The following is an 18,166-nucleotide window of genomic DNA, read 5'->3' as shown; positions in this document are numbered from 1 at the left end:
TTAGTTTTGCAATAAGATCAAAGTTGGCAAAAAAAATATATTTTGCAACAATTGCTAGTGATGCGCAGTACCACCGATATACAATAGCTGTTATCGCCAATAACAGCTGTAGCGATATATCGATAACATTCCCTATGCAATAACCGCAGCTAGGATGCTTTGATTGATTTCGATTGTGTTCTGGCAAACGTAAATATTGTTTCTTTAAAATTATTTGTAATTACTATAAGTTAAAGTCAATATGCAAAGTGCATAAAGTTAATGCAGAATTAAATTAAGTATGTAAGTAAGAAAAGCGCAGCACATTTAATTGAAAAGTATTAAACAAACAGCTGGTAAGCAAGGAAAGAAAATTGTTTGTAGTGTATAAATGGTATATGTTTCTGTATAACTATGTGCATTTCAGGTTACGCAAATCCCATTGACCGGGTTCATTAGAGTTCATAGAATTGATTTTTGGCCATTACGTGAGTCGGCGATTGCTTAAAGACTCAAGTGCTATACAAAGCAAAAGCAAAAGCAGCTGCCAGAATGTGTATGTGTCTCTGAGCTGTGTATGTGTGTGTGCGTGTGCGTGTAATGCTCCCAGCCTCCAAGAGCAAACAGACAAACAAATAAACTCTCAGTGTGCGTCTGGCGAGCGAGCAAGAAACAACAGACGGAGGATCCATCTTTCTAGTGTCATATAAACAAATCGTCGTAGCTGCCCGCCCCATCGTATTCGTGTGTGTGTGTATGTGTATGCGAGTAGGGCATATCAAAACATAATGTCTCGTTTAACAATTTGGCCAATGCTGCTGTGCATCATTGGAGCTTTGGCTTTAGTTGGACCGATGCCCGCCAACGGCGCCGTTGCCAACACACACAAGCATGAGAAGCATCTGAGCAAGGAACGGGTAAAGGATGGGAGCTATGTGCCAAGGGATGGACATCATCATAACGATCTAGGCGAGCACAATGTGGAGTTTGATCATGAGGCTATCATAGGTGGGTAAACGCACAAAAACACCAATGCTGACTAACGTTTTGTTTATAGCTAGCACACAACAGTTGTTTATATGAAGTGTATTTGAATACCCTGTAGGCATTAGAAAGTGCGTACAGTGAGGTATGATAATCTAGAAATAATTATGTTTCGCACATGTATGTAACGGACAGGATGGTAACCCCAAATTACTCTGTGGGTTTTATGTATATGAGTCTCTATTTTTAATATGTATATACCCTGTAACTATTGCAAGATTGTACAGAAAGGTAGCTCCCAGTCGAGCGAACTTTATATATCTCTGCATAAATGATGTTATGTTAATATGTTTAATATGCTTGTACCCTGTACCCATTAGAAAGAGGTAGCTTAGGCATTAAGTGTAGTTCCGAGGCGTATCTACTCGATAGCCCCATTGTTTCAGAGGTCAGAGGTTTCGCCTGGGTGCAGCGTGGCTCCGTTGTGAACACATTCTCCATAGGTCATTAAGAGTTGGCTTCACACTACATTAAGAATCCAGAAACAGTTTGGCATATTTATTTATATACCCTCACCCATTGAAAATTTGAATACAGAGTATATCGGGTTTGTGATAATATATGTAGGTAGAAGGAGACGTGGCAGACCCCAGTAATATATATATATATATATATTCTTGATCAGGGTATTTCATATTCGCGCAAGCCCGACTAGAGCACTTTTTCATGTTTTATTTTAATATTTGGGATTTTTTGCGTGCGCACGTTTTATGTTTTTTTTGTGAATTAATTAGACTGTTATATACATATAAACATTTCATATCTTTATGTTTGCAGGCAATACAAAAGACGCTCAAGAATTTGATACCCTCTCGCCGGAAGAATCGAAGCGACGTTTGGCGATCCTCATCGAGATGATGGACTTGAATAGTGACAAATTTATCGATCGACACGAATTAAAAGCATGGATATTAAGGTCCTTTAAGTGAGTGTTGTTCGTTGATTAACCAAACGCTAAAAAGCTAACCAAAAGCTAAAGCCTAAGCATGATCTATGTAAAACGAAAATGTATCCTAAGTAATTGTCTAATATCCATATTTGATTTCTATATAAAAATATATTATTTTAAAATTTATTGCACAGGAAACTGTCAGAAGAGGAAGCGGCGGATCGATTTGAGGAAATCGATCAAGATGTGGATGATAAAATTACATGGAAGGAATATTTGCAGGACACCTATTCCATGGAGGATGAGAACTTTAAGAAGGAGTTAATTGATTTCGATAGCTACGAGGAGGAGCAAAAGATGATCAAGCAAGATAAGGAAATGTTTCACGCAGCCGACACAAACAAGGATGGTGTACTGAATCAGGAGGAATATGTGCTCTTCCAAAATCCTGAAGAGCATCCACAAATGTTGCCCGTACTGTTGGAGCATACAATGCAGGATAAGGATCAGAACCATGATGGCAAAATCGATTTCCAAGAGTTCGTCGGCCAAGCAGCCACGCATCACGACAAGGAGTGGCTAATAACGGAGAAGGAACGATTCGATAAGGACTACGATACGAATGGCGATGGACTTTTGACTGGCAATGAGGTGATAATTGATAAGAGATAATTGATAGACATAGATAAAGCTGGACAGAGCCACTATTTGATAGATACATATAGCTATATATGTGTGTAGAGTAGAGGTAGAGATCCTTAATCTATTTTTGTAGCCGCATTGAACGAATTTTGTGTACTTTGCTTAGGGTTCCATAATGGATATAAAGCGTAGGTCTCCATGATGGATATAAAGAACGATTCAATGCAGTCAACAATATCTTTTTTACCCGATATGCTATATAGAGAGCATATATAGTTTTTGTCGTACTTTCTTTGATATGAAATGAATCAGTTGCATTTTGAACTGTGGATATATAGGCATATAGTATACAGTACAATATAATCCGCAGCTCACTTACTAGTTGGGCCCACTTCAATTACCTATGGTAGTCTAGTCTTTAATGCTCTGCTTAACTGTTTTTAGGTGATCTCATGGATTACGCCCAGCAACACGGCCATAGCGGATGATGAGGTTGACCATTTGTTTGTCTCCACCGATGAGGATCACGATGATCGTTTGTCCTATCTGGAAATTCTTAATAACTATGACACATTCGTTGGCAGCGAGGCCACCGATTACGGCGATCACCTACAGAATATACATCATCTGAGTGATGAACTGTAAAAAAAGAAGTTTATCTTACGAATTTAACTAGAGAAATATCTGTGCTTAGTATCTTTGTATTTTATTCATTTAGTTAGTTAAATTTAAATTGATGTACTAATTCATGTGACATATATAATGCAGATATACATATACCCTTGTATTTAACAGTTTTCAATTTACTTTACACACGATCGTAGTAATTTATTAGACACCAAAAAAATATATATATTGTATGGAGAAGCTACAAATATGAAAATACATAAAAATAATTTTTACTAAATTATTTGTCTGTGTTGTGTTTAAGTACCTAAGCTCTTAAAATTCTATAAATATATTGTATTTATACATATTTCCATATTTACGCACTTAAGTGGTATATATATATATGTCTAGATATATATATCTAGATATCTCTATTTATCTTGTTAAATGAACTTTTGCAGTAGCTCGTTTTGGTTTTTGCACATTTGGACTAGAATTTGTAAAACTGTTTGCAACTGAATTGTTTTTTATATTTAATTACTTAATCATACATTACTTCAATAATTACATTTTTATAATATTAGTTAGCTGACAATTTATACATTATATTTCGGGTGCAGCTTTCGCTCTCATTGACTAGATTTCACACTCGTAGTAAAAAATACAATTAATTTTTTGTTAAACTTATATATAACTTACAGAGCTGACTTAGATCGAAACTTATGATATATAGGCTACATAATTATGCATAAAATTGATTTATTTTGGTTTCTTGCTGCCCTTTGTCTTATATCACAAATATTGCACCTAATTGGCCTATTTATTGGGAAACATTTTAGCTAGGAAAGAACAAAACAAAGCAGAAAACAAAACATAAACAAAGTAATCGAAAATATATAATATACATACATTATAATTACTAATATTATTATAAATACATATATATATATACATATGCAAATATATATATAAATATATGTAAAATAAATGTCAAATAATTAGCTGACTTTAAAAACTTGAGATTTACGTGTAGAAACAACTTGCAGTTGACCGCAATGTTCTACATGTTGTACAATTGTACAGTGAGCCCTCAAATTATGGCACTATACTCGACTTACACGGGCATCATCACTGTTCATGCTTAACGCTTCACACTCCACACTCCACACTCCACACTTCATTCTAAATTTGCAAATCATACTTGATCATGCACATCTCCTTCTCATTCACCTATGAAACAGAGCTTATAGATATTTAGACTAAGGTAGACCAGGACCTGGCCAATTATTATCGAGCTCCTAGAAAGCACATAATATATCATAGTTGTCTACCTGACGCAATGGCTCCATATCGTCAATCACCTCGCTCAGGTAATCGCTGATGGACTGTGGCAGCTTCAGCTTCTTCACATCGCCAGTTGTGTGTAGACGTCGCATGATCACCGCACGACAACGATCCTGCAGGTTGACAAACTCCTGGCGAGCGCATCTAAGAGTCATCTCCGTTTTGGCAGCCGTGGAGCAGACGATGGGATAAAGTAGATCAGTTACCTGGCGCGAAATAAAAATACATATGGAAAAGTTTAATCAGTGGCAACAGCAGAATTGCATCGGTAGAGCCCTTGTAGAGCACAAAGTAGAATATATTTCAGGCTAATTGATTGTACCTTTTTTAGTTGGGAAAAATAAAATTTGGGATTGATTTTAAGGGAAATTGAAAGATATTCCCTGTATAAATATGTTGTCTTAGCTATACGGAGAACATTGTAAAAAGGTAGAGTGAATATCCCGAATGGGTGTATAAAGTTATATTTGCTTTTTTAATATATAAAAGAAATTTAATTTAGTGTGAATTTGTGAGCATTTAAAGGGGAAATATTATTCTATTTAACATTAAAAATATAGGGAATATCTAAACCTTTTTATATAGCTTATACACTATAGATTTTTTGTTTGTTTTTTGTTTAGGCGAATTCTAGACAAAATTATCCTGTTTAAAAACTCATTGGGATATTTTATAAGTTGTGAAGTGTTAGACTTGAATAAAATAATAGGAACTTGAAGGAAAATGTAAAGATAAAGAAAGGAATTATTTCTATGCAGTGGACAATTGTTTGGAAAGTATTTGGGGACATTTTTAGAAAAATATCCTTAATAAAAAAGGACTATTCTAGACTGTCCTATAAATGCCATTTCAAGTAAACTGATCGTATGGAGCTCACCTTGTCTAAGCCTCTAAACGCCACACCCAGGCACCTGCCATCCTTATAGTAGGTTAAGGTGCCCTCGATGCCATCGAAGAGTATGCCGATTTGTGTGGGATGATTCTCGCGGAAGCGCTTAGTATATAGAAGTGCCACGCCCTTGTGCCATAGAACGCCTTCAAGAGAAACAGTTGAACGAGTTTCAGTATACATATATGATAATTTTCGTACAGTGAGCACTCACCCTTGTGGGACAGTCCCCAGCCGTGCTCGTTCTCGCCGAGCATATTGCGAAAGGCGTTGGCGTGCAGGCGACAGGACTTCGTGCCGATGCCGAACATGATCGAAGTGCCGAAGACACGTTGCGAGACGTGCAGCTCCCAATAGTGGCGTCCGTTATTCAAGGGACGCTTGCCCTGAATGCCAGCCGTGCCTTTGCTCCAATTGGGATGGAAGTGAACTGTGCGAAAGTTGGGGCCGCTGAGGACCACCTCCTTGGATCGATTTCGCTTGCTCCAAGTCCAATTGTCATCGGTGCCATGTCCCAGGGGACCGGACCAAAGCTCCGTTAACGATCTCGGCGACAAGCTCTTGTCCTGTATCTGAAGCTCACAGCGCTGCTGCTGGTGGCGCTGATGGTGCGGTCGCCGACGTGCCACTGGCTGCCGCATCTGCAATTGTTGTTGTTCCCATTCCAAATCCGACATTTTTAAAATAATTTTTATAATCAATCTTGTAGCGGGGCGCCAATATTGACAAACAAAAGCACATTCACAGAAAATTTGTAAACAATGTACCTCGAGACACAGCCTACTTGATTATGAGGAAAGCCCTTATCAAGTGGCCTATCAAGTGAGCCGGCGCCTTCTACACCTGCCCTTAGTTAGCTCAAGGGGTTTCTCCTTCGGGACAAGGCAGGTTAAGTCTGAGTGGCCATCAGCTAAGGCTGTGTCTTTAGTTACGTGAAAAGGCGAGGGAGGACCCTTCTCAAGTGCTGCTGCTTTTCCTCTAGAGCAAGCAGGTGTCGAAAGGAAGTCCTCTTAGCTAAACGTCTGTCCGGTTGAGATGCTCCTGCTCCTCCTTATTCGTGTTGCAGAGGGTTACCTCGCTCAAGTGATTAGTCAACTCCGTCGATTGCCACTTATCCTACTCCTTTACCGCATGCTCCTCTTTGCCTTGTCGTTGCTTGTTTCTAGTCCGAGTTGGATCTGCTCTAGAGATGACTAGTTATCAAGTGATCTATGGCTTCCTGCTCCTGCTCGATCTGAAGTTCCTGACGCTCCTCCTCTAGCTGCTCCCGCTCCCCTTGCTCCTCCTGCAGGCAGCTGTCTTGCAAATTGGATGCCAATGAGCCGTAGCCACTGCTCAGGGAGCTGCTGCTACCTCGACTATATTGCCTATAGTTAATGGGATAAGTGCTCCTTGGCTCCAGACTACGCTTCAGCTCCCTACGTATCCGTCTCTGCTGCTTGTAATCCTGCTCGTCGCCACGCCGCTGTGTGTGCAGCTGCAAATGGAAATGATGTCGACAGTAGCCCTGCGGACTGTGGGCACAGAAGCGACAAGCTTCCAGATTGAGCCCAGCTCCGAGTGGCAAAATCGGCTCCAAAAGGCGACGTTTCTGCTTTCGCTTCGTTTGCTCCAGCTCCTGGTTTTCGAGGTGCTGCAGTGCCTTACGATCGCCCACCGTTTCGGCCAACTCCTGGAGCACACGGACGTTTCTGGGAAAGCATCGGTCGTGAATGCGGAGCACCAAACGTTGGCAAAAGAGGCACAGCGATTGGAAGAGCAATAGCAAAACGATAATCATATAGGCTGAAGTTTTTGGGGGGTTGTCTGCCTCTATCTCTCTCTCTCTCACACTCACTGCAGGAGCTACTAGATTTTGATGTGGGGCTTCGCTCGCGCTCTCTGTGTGACTTGCTTCTGCTCCAATTGGAACTTCACTTTTAGCGCTTTCCTAACTTTTATCACTTGTCTTACATTTTAGTTACTGTTTTATCCTCTTCTTTGTTCCTTCTTCTTCCTTTATCCTTCTCCAGCTGTTTTGCTGTAATGCCCAACCGCGCTCGCTGAGGTCTTTTGCTGTTCTGCTCGATTTTCCAATTCGAATTTGTAAAAGCTACCCCTATTTTCACACAGCTGGAACGTTTCTACATGCTTTGCTTCCTACTTTTTTTCCACCACCAATTGGAATTTCGCAGAGCATGCAGGGTAGCATGATTGGGGCATATTTATGTAACAGGCGACTAGAGGCAGCTGGCGATGCAGTTGAGTACAGTAAGAGACCTTAAGTTTATGTTAAGAACTTTTCTTTATATCAACTTCAATCGACTTTGAGACTCCTGAATTAGCGTTAGCGTTAATTAAAAAAGTTAAGAGTTAATTAAAAAAATTAGTTCATATTTTTGTGATCCAATGCTCAGATGCTGAGCTGAAAAGTAAAGGTTTTTTTTTGTATATATCAGGTACGTGACCTCTTTTCTAATACACATATATATTATGTATATTTTAAATTCAATATTAATTTTTATATTTATAAGATCATTGCATCTTCCTCATATATCTTTTTCTATATCTATGTCATCTCTTTAAATAATTAATTAAAACTTAGGGTATCTCTTAGTCGTATTAGCCGTCTGTTAGCCGTCTACTTGCGGCTCATTGTTATGGCATGTGTGTGTGTGTGCAGGCATATCATTATCATATGGCAACGCGCACCACCCTCTGCCGCTGCGCCCGTGTAACTGTTATCGGGCAAACCCACCCCCCCATGGGCAGAGCCCCAACCCTGTTTCAGCTATGAAGACCTCGACATGCGCACTTGTGCCCGAGTCGCAAGACCAAGTGGTGAGTTTTCATCGAACATCGCGTCTTCAAAACGTTCTCTTTGTCTGCTTTTTTTTAACCACAAACCCACCCCATCCTCACGAAGCTCCATTATCAGGTGATGTAAATCATCCCCTAGCTCATTGATATGTAGATTAACTTTGAATATCGAAAATATCATCAATTTGCATATGAGATTAAGACTGATTGACTGAATGCTTGAATGATTGATTGACCGACGTGAACTAAATGATACATTGATCGACTGATTGAATGACGATCTAATTAACTGATTGATTGAATGATTGATTGAATGATTGAATAGTTGATTGATTGATTTACTGACTAAATGATTGATTGGCCGACGTGGACTAAATTATACATCGATTGACTGATTGAATGATTGAATGACGGTTTAACTGATTGATTGAATGATTGATTAGTTGATTGATTGATTTACTGACTAAATGATTGATTGACCGACGTGGACTAAATGATTGACTGAACGATTGGTTGGTTGATTGATTGATTGATTGATTTACTGACTAAATGATTGATTGACCTACGGTTGAATGACGGTTTAATTAACTGATTGATTGAATGATTGATTAGTTGATTGATTGATTTACTGACTAAATGATTAATTGACCTACGTGGACTAAATGATATATTGATTGACTGATTGAATGATTGAATGACGATTTAATTAACTGATTGATTGAATGATTGATTAGTTGATTGATTGATTTACTGACTAAATGATTTATTGACCGACGTGGACTAAATGATTGACTGAACGATTGGTTGTTTGATTGATTGATTGATTGATTTACTGACTAAATGATTGATTGACCTACGTAGACTAAATGTTAAATCGATTGACTGATTGAATGATGATTTAATTAACTTATTGACTGACTGACTGAATGATTGATTGATTGAATGATTGATTGATTGATAAAAAGTACTATATCACTACAACTTCTACTTTTTCGTAGCATTAACACTAGTCGTCAACTGGGAAGAGTAGTGTAAACAGAAAGAGGAGTGGAAGGAAGAGAAAGAGTGGACGTAATAGAGATAGAGGGCGTACTGGAAGAAGAGAGAAGAAGGAGGACGGCCTGAAAGAGTAGAAAGAGGAGTGGAAGATAGATTGTTTTACTGCAACAGAGAAATAAATATATGTGTAATGTAGAGAATAAATTATATTTTTAAGATGTATAAGTGATAAATAAAATGGAATTTGGAAAAATTCGGAAAAATGTTTTTCTTTATTTTACGCATTTTTTGTTTGTTTGAATTAGTGTTTTGCTTCAGGCTCTAGGCAAAATTTGATTCAGAGTCAATTTAGTGTATTAATTCGAGCAATTCCTTCACATCTCAAACACAGGGAAGATACAGACAGATAAAGGAAACAACTTGGCTGTATTATTCGATATATTCGATGTTTTCTTGTTTTACATATTACCAGGCTAGTTTATTTGTTGTTGTTGATTTACTTAACTTACTCGTAACTAAGAAGCAGTTTACATTGGTATTTCATTTGTTTTTCTTTTTCTTTAAAAATGGCAGATACAAAAAATGGCAAACGCGCTCCACCCTAATTGGAGTGGACCTACACATACATATATTTATATATATATTTCTTCTTTGGGTACTTTTTGTATGTATTTGGTTAGTTGTTTGTTTTTAAGGAATTTGGTAGCAGTGTTGGTTCTAGTGTGCGTGTGTGTGTGTGTGTGTGTGTGTGTGTGTGTGTGTATGTGTGTGTTTGTTTGTTTGTTGTTTTTTGTTCGTTGGTATAGTTAAGGCATTACATTTAGATTAAAATTATTGGTGTGCGCTTTATGACGAGTTCTTCACACAGACTTGACACCTGGATACACGTGAGAGCAAATTGCCTGCTTTGATTGTTTGCTGTTCGGGTCTCTGGAACTGATCGTTATCCTCTAGGGTAACCATCCAGAAGCTGGTCATTGTCTCGTAGAAATGGCAGTGTCCCTTAGCTCCGTTACATTCAATGAACGGCGTGGCACGGAAGTCCTCCAAGCAGGAGCCAGGCGATTGCAGAGCCTGACCACCGCCTCCATTGCCCACAGCCGTGTGCTAGAGCATTTGAAGGATAGATCAGTCAGATATGAGCTAGTTTCATAAGTAGTGCCGACTTACCATGAGGAAACTGTAGCCAATCCATAGTCCTTCCCAGCCGTTGGGGCAGTTGGGTATCGCCAGCGACTGGCTGTGAACAGCAATAACATTCGCCGGTGCCTCACAGACGACGCATCTTGAAATGTATTTGCTAATCTCTTGGCTATTGACGGGCATCATCGGTATGGGCGCTGAGGTGGACAGCCAGAAGCTCTTATCGTTGCGCGAGGCATAGTTGCAAACGTTGTTCTGTCCACAGGACATTACGGGCAGTGTGGAAAAGCGTGGCACGCAGGAGCCGGGAGAGCCCAGGTCTTGGTTGTGGGCAAAGTCATTGCCATCTACAAAAAGCAGCGAGTAGCCCGTCCAGAGTTCAACTTGTCCGGGTGCGCACTGTGGCACCTGGTCGTTTTGGCTGTGGCGCGTTAGTAGTATGCCAGTGAGATAATCCTGAGCTCCAGTGCAGGGCAGACCGGGCTCACCCTTGAAGCCAATGGGACCGATTTCACCCTCTCGTCCAATCAAGCCTTGTTCGCCGCGCTCGCCCTTGAGGCCGGGTCGGCCAACGGGACCAGTTAAGCCAATTAAGCCGCGTTCGCCCTTCTCGCCACGCTCGCCCTGCATGCCAATTAGACCGCGTTCACCTGGAGGTCCACGATCGCCCTTTTCTCCATCACGTCCGGGATGACCAGGCTCGCCCTTGGGGCCGGGTGGAGGCACCATGCCGGGCTCGCCCTTTTCGCCGCGCAGACCGGGCAGGCCATCGCGACCATCACGACCCTTTGGACCGGTGAATCCTTTCTCGCCTGGTGCACCAACTGGACCCGGATGGCCCGCCAAACCAGGTGCGCCAATATCGCCCTTAAGACCAGCTAGACCGCTGAGACCCGGAGGACCGGCAGGTCCTGTATTACCCTTGTCACCCTTTTGGCCTTCCAGGCCAGGATAGCCGCGATCACCCTTCAAGCCAGGATAGCCAACGTCACCCTTCTCGCCTGCCTCCCCATTCATGCCAGCGATGCCGTTAATGCCAGGAGGACCAGTCAAACCACGTTCACCCTTGGGGCCCATGGGACCAATGGGACCGGGCAAGCCGACTAGACCAGCATTACCCGGCAAGCCAGCCAAGCCACGCTCACCCTTCAAGCCAGGCAAGCCAGGAGCGCCTGCAATGCAATATGGCGTTTGATTCATGCTTCACTTTGTGCGCAGCTTTTTGCAATTTGGCTCTTACCTGTACGTCCATTTTTGCCAGCACGGCCAGGCAGACCCTTCTCTCCCCGGACAACAGGACCTGGGTAGCCGCGTTCTCCAGTCAAGCCCATATCGCCCTTAAGTCCAGGCTCTCCAGCTAAGCCGGGAATGCCAGCTGGTCCAGTTAAGCCGCGCTCTCCTTTTTCGCCGGGGTAGCCAGCTGGGCCTTGGTTGCCCTTGATGCCTTGGAGTCCGGGTAAGCCAGTCAAGCCTGGATTTCCGGGTACACCCTTTTCTCCTCTCAACGCAAACAGATCAACTTCAGCGGCTGGGCCTCTGAGACCCTTTTCGCCCTTGTCACCCTTCAAGCCAGGTGCTCCTTGATAGCCTGGACGGCCCGGCAGACCCATTGCGCCCTTAAGTCCATCAACACCTCCTGGGCCACGCTCTCCCTTAATGCCCTTGGCACCTGGATAGCCGATCGGTCCGGGATTACCCTGTGGTCCAGGCAGGCCATCGCGTCCAGGCGTTCCTGGATTACCAGGCAGTCCGGCATTGCCCTTATCGCCCTTCGCACCAGGTGCTCCGTTGAAGCCACGGTCACCCTTCTCACCAGGCATTCCATCTTCTCCGTAGATTCCATCGCGTCCTGTGTCACCCTTCTCGCCCTGTGGGCCTGGTCGACCATGCACAGCAATACCAGGCAAACCCTTCTCGCCTGGCTGTCCAGGAGCACCGGGTAGACCGTCTTGACCACGCAGTCCGGAGACACCAGGTTCACCTTTCTGTCCCTTCTCGGAAGCATCGCCAGGCTCTCCCTGAGGTCCATCAAAACCAGGAAGACCTTGGTTACCCTTCTCTCCGTTCAGACCATTTAACCCATCCTGTCCGGGCAGACCACGTGGTCCTATATCTCCCTTAACACCCATCATGCCGGGTGGTCCAGTGGGGCCTCGAGCACCGGGAAGACCATTGTTGCCAGTCAAGCCGCGAGCGCCCTTGTCGCCCTTCATGCCTTAATGGAACATGTTGATAATGTGTGAATATGAACATTCGTATTGGATTCAGTGCTTAAGGACTTACCAGGAATTCCTGCAGCCCCAGGTGGACCGCGCTTGCCGGGAGCACCAGCTAAGCCAGTTAAGCCTTTAGGACCATCATTGCCGGGAGCACCGCGTTCGCCCTTGTAACCAGGCATGCCGACGAGACCAATGCTGCCCATCTCTCCCTTGGCACCGTCACGACCTTGGACACCAGCAATTCCGGGTATACCAGGTGGGCCAGGACGACCCTCCGGACCAATTGGGCCCGGTTCGCCTTTCTCTCCAAGAGCGCCAGTGGCACCAGGTTGACCAGGATAACCGGAATCACCTTTGTCTCCGGGATAGCCAGGGTTGCCAATAGGTCCGATCATGCCTTTGGCACCAACTGGACCGCGATCTCCCTTCTCGCCTGTCAAACCATCACGACCGGCAGGACCTGGTGGTCCAACCACAGTGGCGCCCTGTTCTCCCTTTTGTCCACGTTCACCATAACGACCAGGTGGTCCTCGAAGTCCGTTCTTGCCATCGTTACCGGGCGCACCATATTGACCAGGATTGCCTTTCTCGCCGCGAGGTCCTGTTATTCCGCGAGGACCAACTAAGCCAGGTGGACCCTGGGGACCTGTCGAACCCTTCTCACCAGGAATGCCAATGTCGCCCTTTTGGCCCATTGGTCCATTTGGTCCAGGCATGCCCGTGCCACCACGGTCGCCTTTGTTGCCCTTCATCGGCACTTTCAGTTCACTAGCCGCACAAGTGCCCGGTTCACCCTTTGGTCCTACATATCCAGAGGTACCCTTGTCACCTTTCAAGCCATCCAAGCCGGGGCGACCTGGTTCACCCTTGATGCTCTGTCCAGGGAAGCCATCAACACCGTCACGTCCGCGACTGCCAGGAGCACCATCTGCGCCCGCTTGGCCCACGTAACCCTTCTCACCCTTGACGCCCATTTCGCCTTTAAGGCCAGGTGCGCCAGGTATTCCGCTATCACCACGCTCGCCCTTAACACCAGCGGCTCCTGGATATCCAGGCTCTCCCTTAGGTCCTTTCTCTGGGATAATTTGACTCCAGTTAACAAAAGCCGAATTACCAGGCTTGCCTGTTGCACCGGGTGCACCGGGGAAGCCATCGAGTCCTTTCTCGCCAGGAGGTCCTGTTTGTCCAATAATGCCGTCGTCACCACGCTCTCCAGCATAGCCACGTTCACCGGGTGGGCCGCGAGCACCAGGATTGCCAGGAATGCCGTCCACACCTCGTTCGCCTTTGTCTCCCTTCGACCCGGGTGGGCACAATGAGCATTTGCCACCTGCATCACCCTTAGGACCCATGTCACCCTTGTCACCGGGTATGCCAGGACGACCAGCATCACCCTGTGGGCCAGGAGCACCTGCTTGACCGGGTGCACCAGGTCTGCCTAATTTGGAATCTCCGGGAACACCAGCATTGCCTTTGTAGCCTCGCTCACCCTTAGAGCCTTTCTGGCCGGGGTAGCTATAGAAAGAAAGAGGAATAATCAATGGTAAGTCCACGTAGGCTTAAGCTCGACATACCCATTGATGCCATCGTCTCCTTTGGGGCCTTGAATGCCATAGCCCGGTAAGCCGGGTTCACCCTTTTGTCCGTCAAGTCCTGGTGGACCGTTTTGACCGATTGGTCCAACTGGACCCTGAGAGCCAACGAATCCAGGAATACCCTTTTCGCCCTTCTGTCCGGAAGGACCTTCATTGCCAGGTTGTCCAGGCAGGCCAGGACCTCCCTTGGGACCCATGTAGCCTTGAGGTCCTTGAGGACCGTCCATACCATTGAGGCCCTGAGGGCCAGGCAGACCTCTATAGCCACGAGGTCCTTTGGGTCCTGGAGCGCCCGGCTGGCCGCGTCCACCACCAGGGGGTCCTGCCGGACCAACCAAGCCGCGTTCACCCGATTGACCCGGCCGTCCTGGCTCACCCTTCATGCCAGGCAATCCAGGCAATCCGTTTAGACCCGTCTCACCACGATCTCCCTTCTGTCCAGCAGGTCCTGTCGGTCCAAAGTTACCTGGGCGACCCTACAAGATATGGTATTAGATTCGATATGACTTTCGTTTCGCGCTTTTTAAACGACTTACTCGATCTCCAACGAAGCCAGGCACACCTTTCTCGCCCTTCGGTCCATCAAGTCCTGGTTCGCCGGCAGGTCCCAGTCCACCCTTCTCGCCCATAAAGCCAATTTCACCTTTCTGGCCAACATCGCCGCGCTGTCCCATAACCGTATCGGAGCCATGAACGGGTAGCTTCGGAGCTGGATCTCCTTTCTCGCCCTTGTCACCTTTCTCGCCAGGCATGGCCGTAGCAAAGCATGCAGCACCCTTCTCACCCTTGATACCGCGGTCACCGCGGGGTCCAGGTGGTCCGTATGGTCCCGTGTCGCCACGCTTGCCTTTTTCACCGCGTTGTCCTTCAGGTCCGGGGGAACCAGCGCGACCGGCAAAACCGGGCTCACCCTTCTCACCCTTGGCATAGTCACCATTCTCCTTGGCTGGTTCACCTTTGTCGCCCTTGGGACCAGGTGCACCGGAGTAACCGCGAGGACCAACCATGCCGGATAGACCTGGAATACCGGGCAAGCCGGCGGTGCCATCGCAGCCATCCTTACCATTGAGACCCGGTGCGCCAGGATTTCCAGCTGGGCCTTGGACGCCAGCAACACCTGGAAGACCAGGCATACCACTTGTTCCTCGCTCACCCTTTTGACCTCTTGATCCAAATGGACCTGGATCACCCTTCTGACCTTTGTCACCGGGCGGACCCTCTGGGCCCGCATAACCTGTCAGACCCTTCGGTCCTGTCTGACCTTCGGGTCCGGGCAAACCACGATTACCCTTCTCGGCAATACACTTGGGCACGCAGCCCGCATACCCAGCAGTACAGTTCTTTGGCAAAGGTACGCCCCGCTGGACGCTCGCCGAATCTACAATATCGTAACTTTCATCGATGGTAAACGTGTCTCTAGGATCATCTCGTGAGTGGTGACGGAGCGACTCATGGATGGAGCCCGTTGCACCTGGATTCGTCCAAAATTGCTAAACACAAAATAACCATAAAAATAATTACACAAACAATGAAATTCCATTCAATTTCCTTACAGCATTTGTACCAACTAATGCTCCAGCAATTACAGCGGCGAACAGCAGCCTTCAAAATAAAAGAGAATTGGTTTATAATATATATATATGTATATATATGCTCTATGCCTGTCTCTATCTCTGTCTCTGTCTCTATCTCTATCTCTATCTCTATCTCTATCTCTATCTCTATCTCTATCTCTATCTCTATATATTCTTCTATCTCTATCTCTATCTCTATTCTATCTATCTACTATCTCCCTATCTCTATCTCTATCTCTATCTCTATCTCTATCTCTATCTATATCTATCTCTCTTCTCTATCTCTATCTCTATCTCTATCTTATCTCTATCTCTATCTCTATCTCTATCTCTATCTCTATCTCTATCTCTATCTCTATCTCTATCTCTATCTCTATCTCTATCTCTATCTCTATCTCTATCTCTATCTCTATCTCTATCTCTATCTCTATCTCTATCTCTATCTCTATCTCTATCTCTATCTCTATCTCTATCTCTATCTCTATCTCTATCTCTATCTCTATCTCTATCTCTATCTCTATCTCTATCTCTATCTCTATCTCTATCTCTATCTCTATCTCTATCTCTATCTCTATCTCTATCTCTATCTCTATCTCTATCTCTATCTCTATCTCTATCTCTATCTCTATCTCTATCTCTATCTCTATCTCTATCTCTATCTCTATCTCTATCTCTATCTCTATCTCTATCTCTATCGCTATCTCTATATCTATCTCTATCTCTATCTCTATCTCTATCTCTATCTCTATCTCTATCTCTATCTCTAGCTCTATCTCTATCTCTATCTCTATCTCTATCTCTATCTCTATCTATCTCTATCTCTATCTCTATCTCTATCTCTATCTCGATCTCTATCTCTATCTCTATCTCTATCTATCTCTATCTCTATCTCTATCTCTATCTCTATCTCTATCTCTATCTATCTATATCTATCTCTATCTCTATCTCTATCTCTATCTCTATCTCTATCTCTATCTCTATCTCTATATCTATCTCTATCTCTATCTCTACCTCTATCTGTATGTCTATCCAAGTTTCAATAGCATCGAAATCATTTTGGGATCATATGGACGGACAAACAGACTGACGGACAGGAAAACGGATGGACGAACAGACGAAGAGCGAGACGGACGCATTAACGGATGATAGAAAGACAAGCTGTGCACAAAATAAAAATATATATAAATAAATTATATATAAGATATATATATATATATATATACATATATATATATAAATATATATAATTTAAATTATTTATCTAACTACTCTAACAACACTGTCCAAGTCTTATGTTCCACTTGATAACGTTCCGTTTCGTTCACAAATTTAAATGTCAAGCCGCTTATCTTGAGAGCGCGTGTGTGCCTGCGCGCGTGTTAAAGAGAACGCGGGCAGCGTTAAGAGCAACGCTGTTTAAGAGAACGGTAGAGATAAACGGCTCGTCAAATGTGCGTTTGTGTGAGTAAGTCGAGCACATATTTGACAGCCATTGAGCGGCATAGGCAGTGCACAGTTTGAAAGCCATTGCAAGAGCATATCATTTTTGCAATGAATTTTGAATGAGTGTGAATTTTTATGGTTTTTTTTTTTCAAATTTTTTTATTTGTGTAATACAGTTACTTACCGCTTCCAATGGGGCAACATGATGCCCTTTGCACTCTGGCTGCACAGTTATTTCCTGCTGTCCTTAATCGACTTAAAATTATGTTTTGCCGTCGCTTGGCCTGTAAATGGCAGAAAAGTAGGCACTATAAAATTAGGTACTGTAGAGGAAAATCTTAAAAAGAACTTTTTTGGTTGCTAAAATATGCTGTGTGTGCTTGAAAGTTGTCGAGAAATTGGTTTTACAAAAATTTTTGAATTTATTTTTCTTGTTTTAGTTTAAGTTCAGGCATCGAAGCACAGTTTGAGAGTCAATGTGTTTCGCCTAACTAAAGAATCGCCTTGAATAAATATTTATTAATCTTTATAATTTATATTGAATATAATTTAAGTCAGAAGCGTTTCGATTTTTTTTAGTATGATTCAATAATTTTTTGTATTATATTTTTTTTGGTTTGATTTTCTGGTCTGCTCCTGCTTACAGAAAGAAAAGTGATCCAACTTTATGGATCGACTGGAGCGTACTGAACGAATCACACAGCAGCGAGAGCGCGAGCTACACACAGCACAGCACAGCCAGCAGGCGAGTTAAGACTGAAAGACAGAAGCAAGCAGCCTACTTACTCGAGAAGACGAAACACGACTAATTATAGTATAAGCTTCCATCCAGCCAAAAACCCAATGCACGGCCCATGCACGATCGTTGAGCCGAATGGGTCTGGCGAAGAGCGACGAGCGCCAAACGCTGTTCGGCTCACGTACGCTATCCGTGTCGTCTGTGTGAATCGCAGCGCCGCTGTGTGAGTGTGTGCGTGTGTGGAGCATGTGGAACGGAT

General features: G+C 44.1%; 4 protein-coding genes across 6 annotated transcripts; 1 reads left to right on the top strand and 3 right to left on the bottom strand.

Moving 5' to 3' along the window:
• The first annotated feature begins 157 nt into the window (after positions 1 to 157).
• Positions 158 to 3,384, top strand: LOC111599392 (reticulocalbin-2). 2 transcript variants are annotated; one of them, XM_023315029.2, is made up of 5 exons: positions 158 to 335; positions 407 to 987; positions 1,801 to 1,948; positions 2,107 to 2,563; positions 2,999 to 3,380. In XM_023315029.2, exons 2-5 carry the CDS (start codon positions 768 to 770, stop codon positions 3,197 to 3,199), a joined length of 1,026 nt encoding a protein of 341 aa, XP_023170797.1. In that variant the 5' UTR covers positions 158 to 335; positions 407 to 767; the 3' UTR covers positions 3,200 to 3,380. The 2 variants fall into 2 exon arrangements, with proteins under 2 accessions (XP_023170797.1, XP_023170798.1); XM_023315030.2 differs by lacking the exons at positions 158 to 335; positions 407 to 987; positions 1,801 to 1,948 and adding an exon at positions 1,974 to 2,040 and having other exon boundaries at positions 2,999 to 3,384.
• A 374-nt stretch (positions 3,385 to 3,758) lies between these two features.
• LOC111599393 (SPRY domain-containing SOCS box protein 3) lies at positions 3,759 to 6,190 on the bottom strand. Its single transcript, XM_023315031.2, has 5 exons — positions 5,611 to 6,190; positions 5,385 to 5,542; positions 4,495 to 4,713; positions 4,282 to 4,393; positions 3,759 to 4,002 (listed from the first exon to the last, which is right to left on the bottom strand). Exons 1-4 carry the CDS (start codon positions 6,071 to 6,073, stop codon positions 4,346 to 4,348), a joined length of 888 nt encoding a protein of 295 aa, XP_023170799.2. The 5' UTR covers positions 6,074 to 6,190; the 3' UTR covers positions 3,759 to 4,002; positions 4,282 to 4,345.
• Positions 6,191 to 6,262: 72 nt separating this feature from the next.
• On the bottom strand, positions 6,263 to 7,446 carry LOC111599394. The gene has a single exon (XM_023315032.2). The coding sequence runs from the start codon at positions 7,174 to 7,176 to the stop codon at positions 6,580 to 6,582; it is 597 nt and encodes a 198-aa protein (XP_023170800.1). The 5' UTR covers positions 7,177 to 7,446; the 3' UTR covers positions 6,263 to 6,579.
• A 2,073-nt stretch (positions 7,447 to 9,519) lies between these two features.
• On the bottom strand, positions 9,520 to 17,972 carry LOC111599300 (collagen alpha-1(IV) chain). Of its 2 annotated transcripts, none has more exons than XM_023314910.2 (9): positions 17,955 to 17,972; positions 17,353 to 17,452; positions 15,705 to 15,753; positions 14,688 to 15,641; positions 14,131 to 14,627; positions 12,621 to 14,071; positions 11,578 to 12,552; positions 10,365 to 11,509; positions 9,520 to 10,301 (listed from the first exon to the last, which is right to left on the bottom strand). In XM_023314910.2, exons 2-9 carry the CDS (start codon positions 17,370 to 17,372, stop codon positions 10,041 to 10,043), a joined length of 5,352 nt encoding a protein of 1,783 aa, XP_023170678.2. In that variant the 5' UTR covers positions 17,373 to 17,452; positions 17,955 to 17,972; the 3' UTR covers positions 9,520 to 10,040. The 2 variants fall into 2 exon arrangements, with proteins under 2 accessions (XP_023170678.2, XP_030079173.1); XM_030223313.1 differs by lacking the exon at positions 17,955 to 17,972 and adding an exon at positions 17,813 to 17,911.
• Between the last annotated feature and the right edge of the window lie 194 nt (positions 17,973 to 18,166).

The sequence above is a fragment of the Drosophila hydei genome, unplaced genomic scaffold (assembly GCF_003285905.1).
Source record: "Drosophila hydei strain 15085-1641.00,03,60 unplaced genomic scaffold, DhydRS2 tig00000172-arrow-pilon, whole genome shotgun sequence".
In the NCBI taxonomy this organism is placed as follows: domain Eukaryota; kingdom Metazoa; phylum Arthropoda; class Insecta; order Diptera; family Drosophilidae; genus Drosophila; species Drosophila hydei.
The sequence above is the reverse complement of the archived record's forward strand: the minus strand, read 5'-3'. Positions and strand labels throughout refer to the sequence as shown.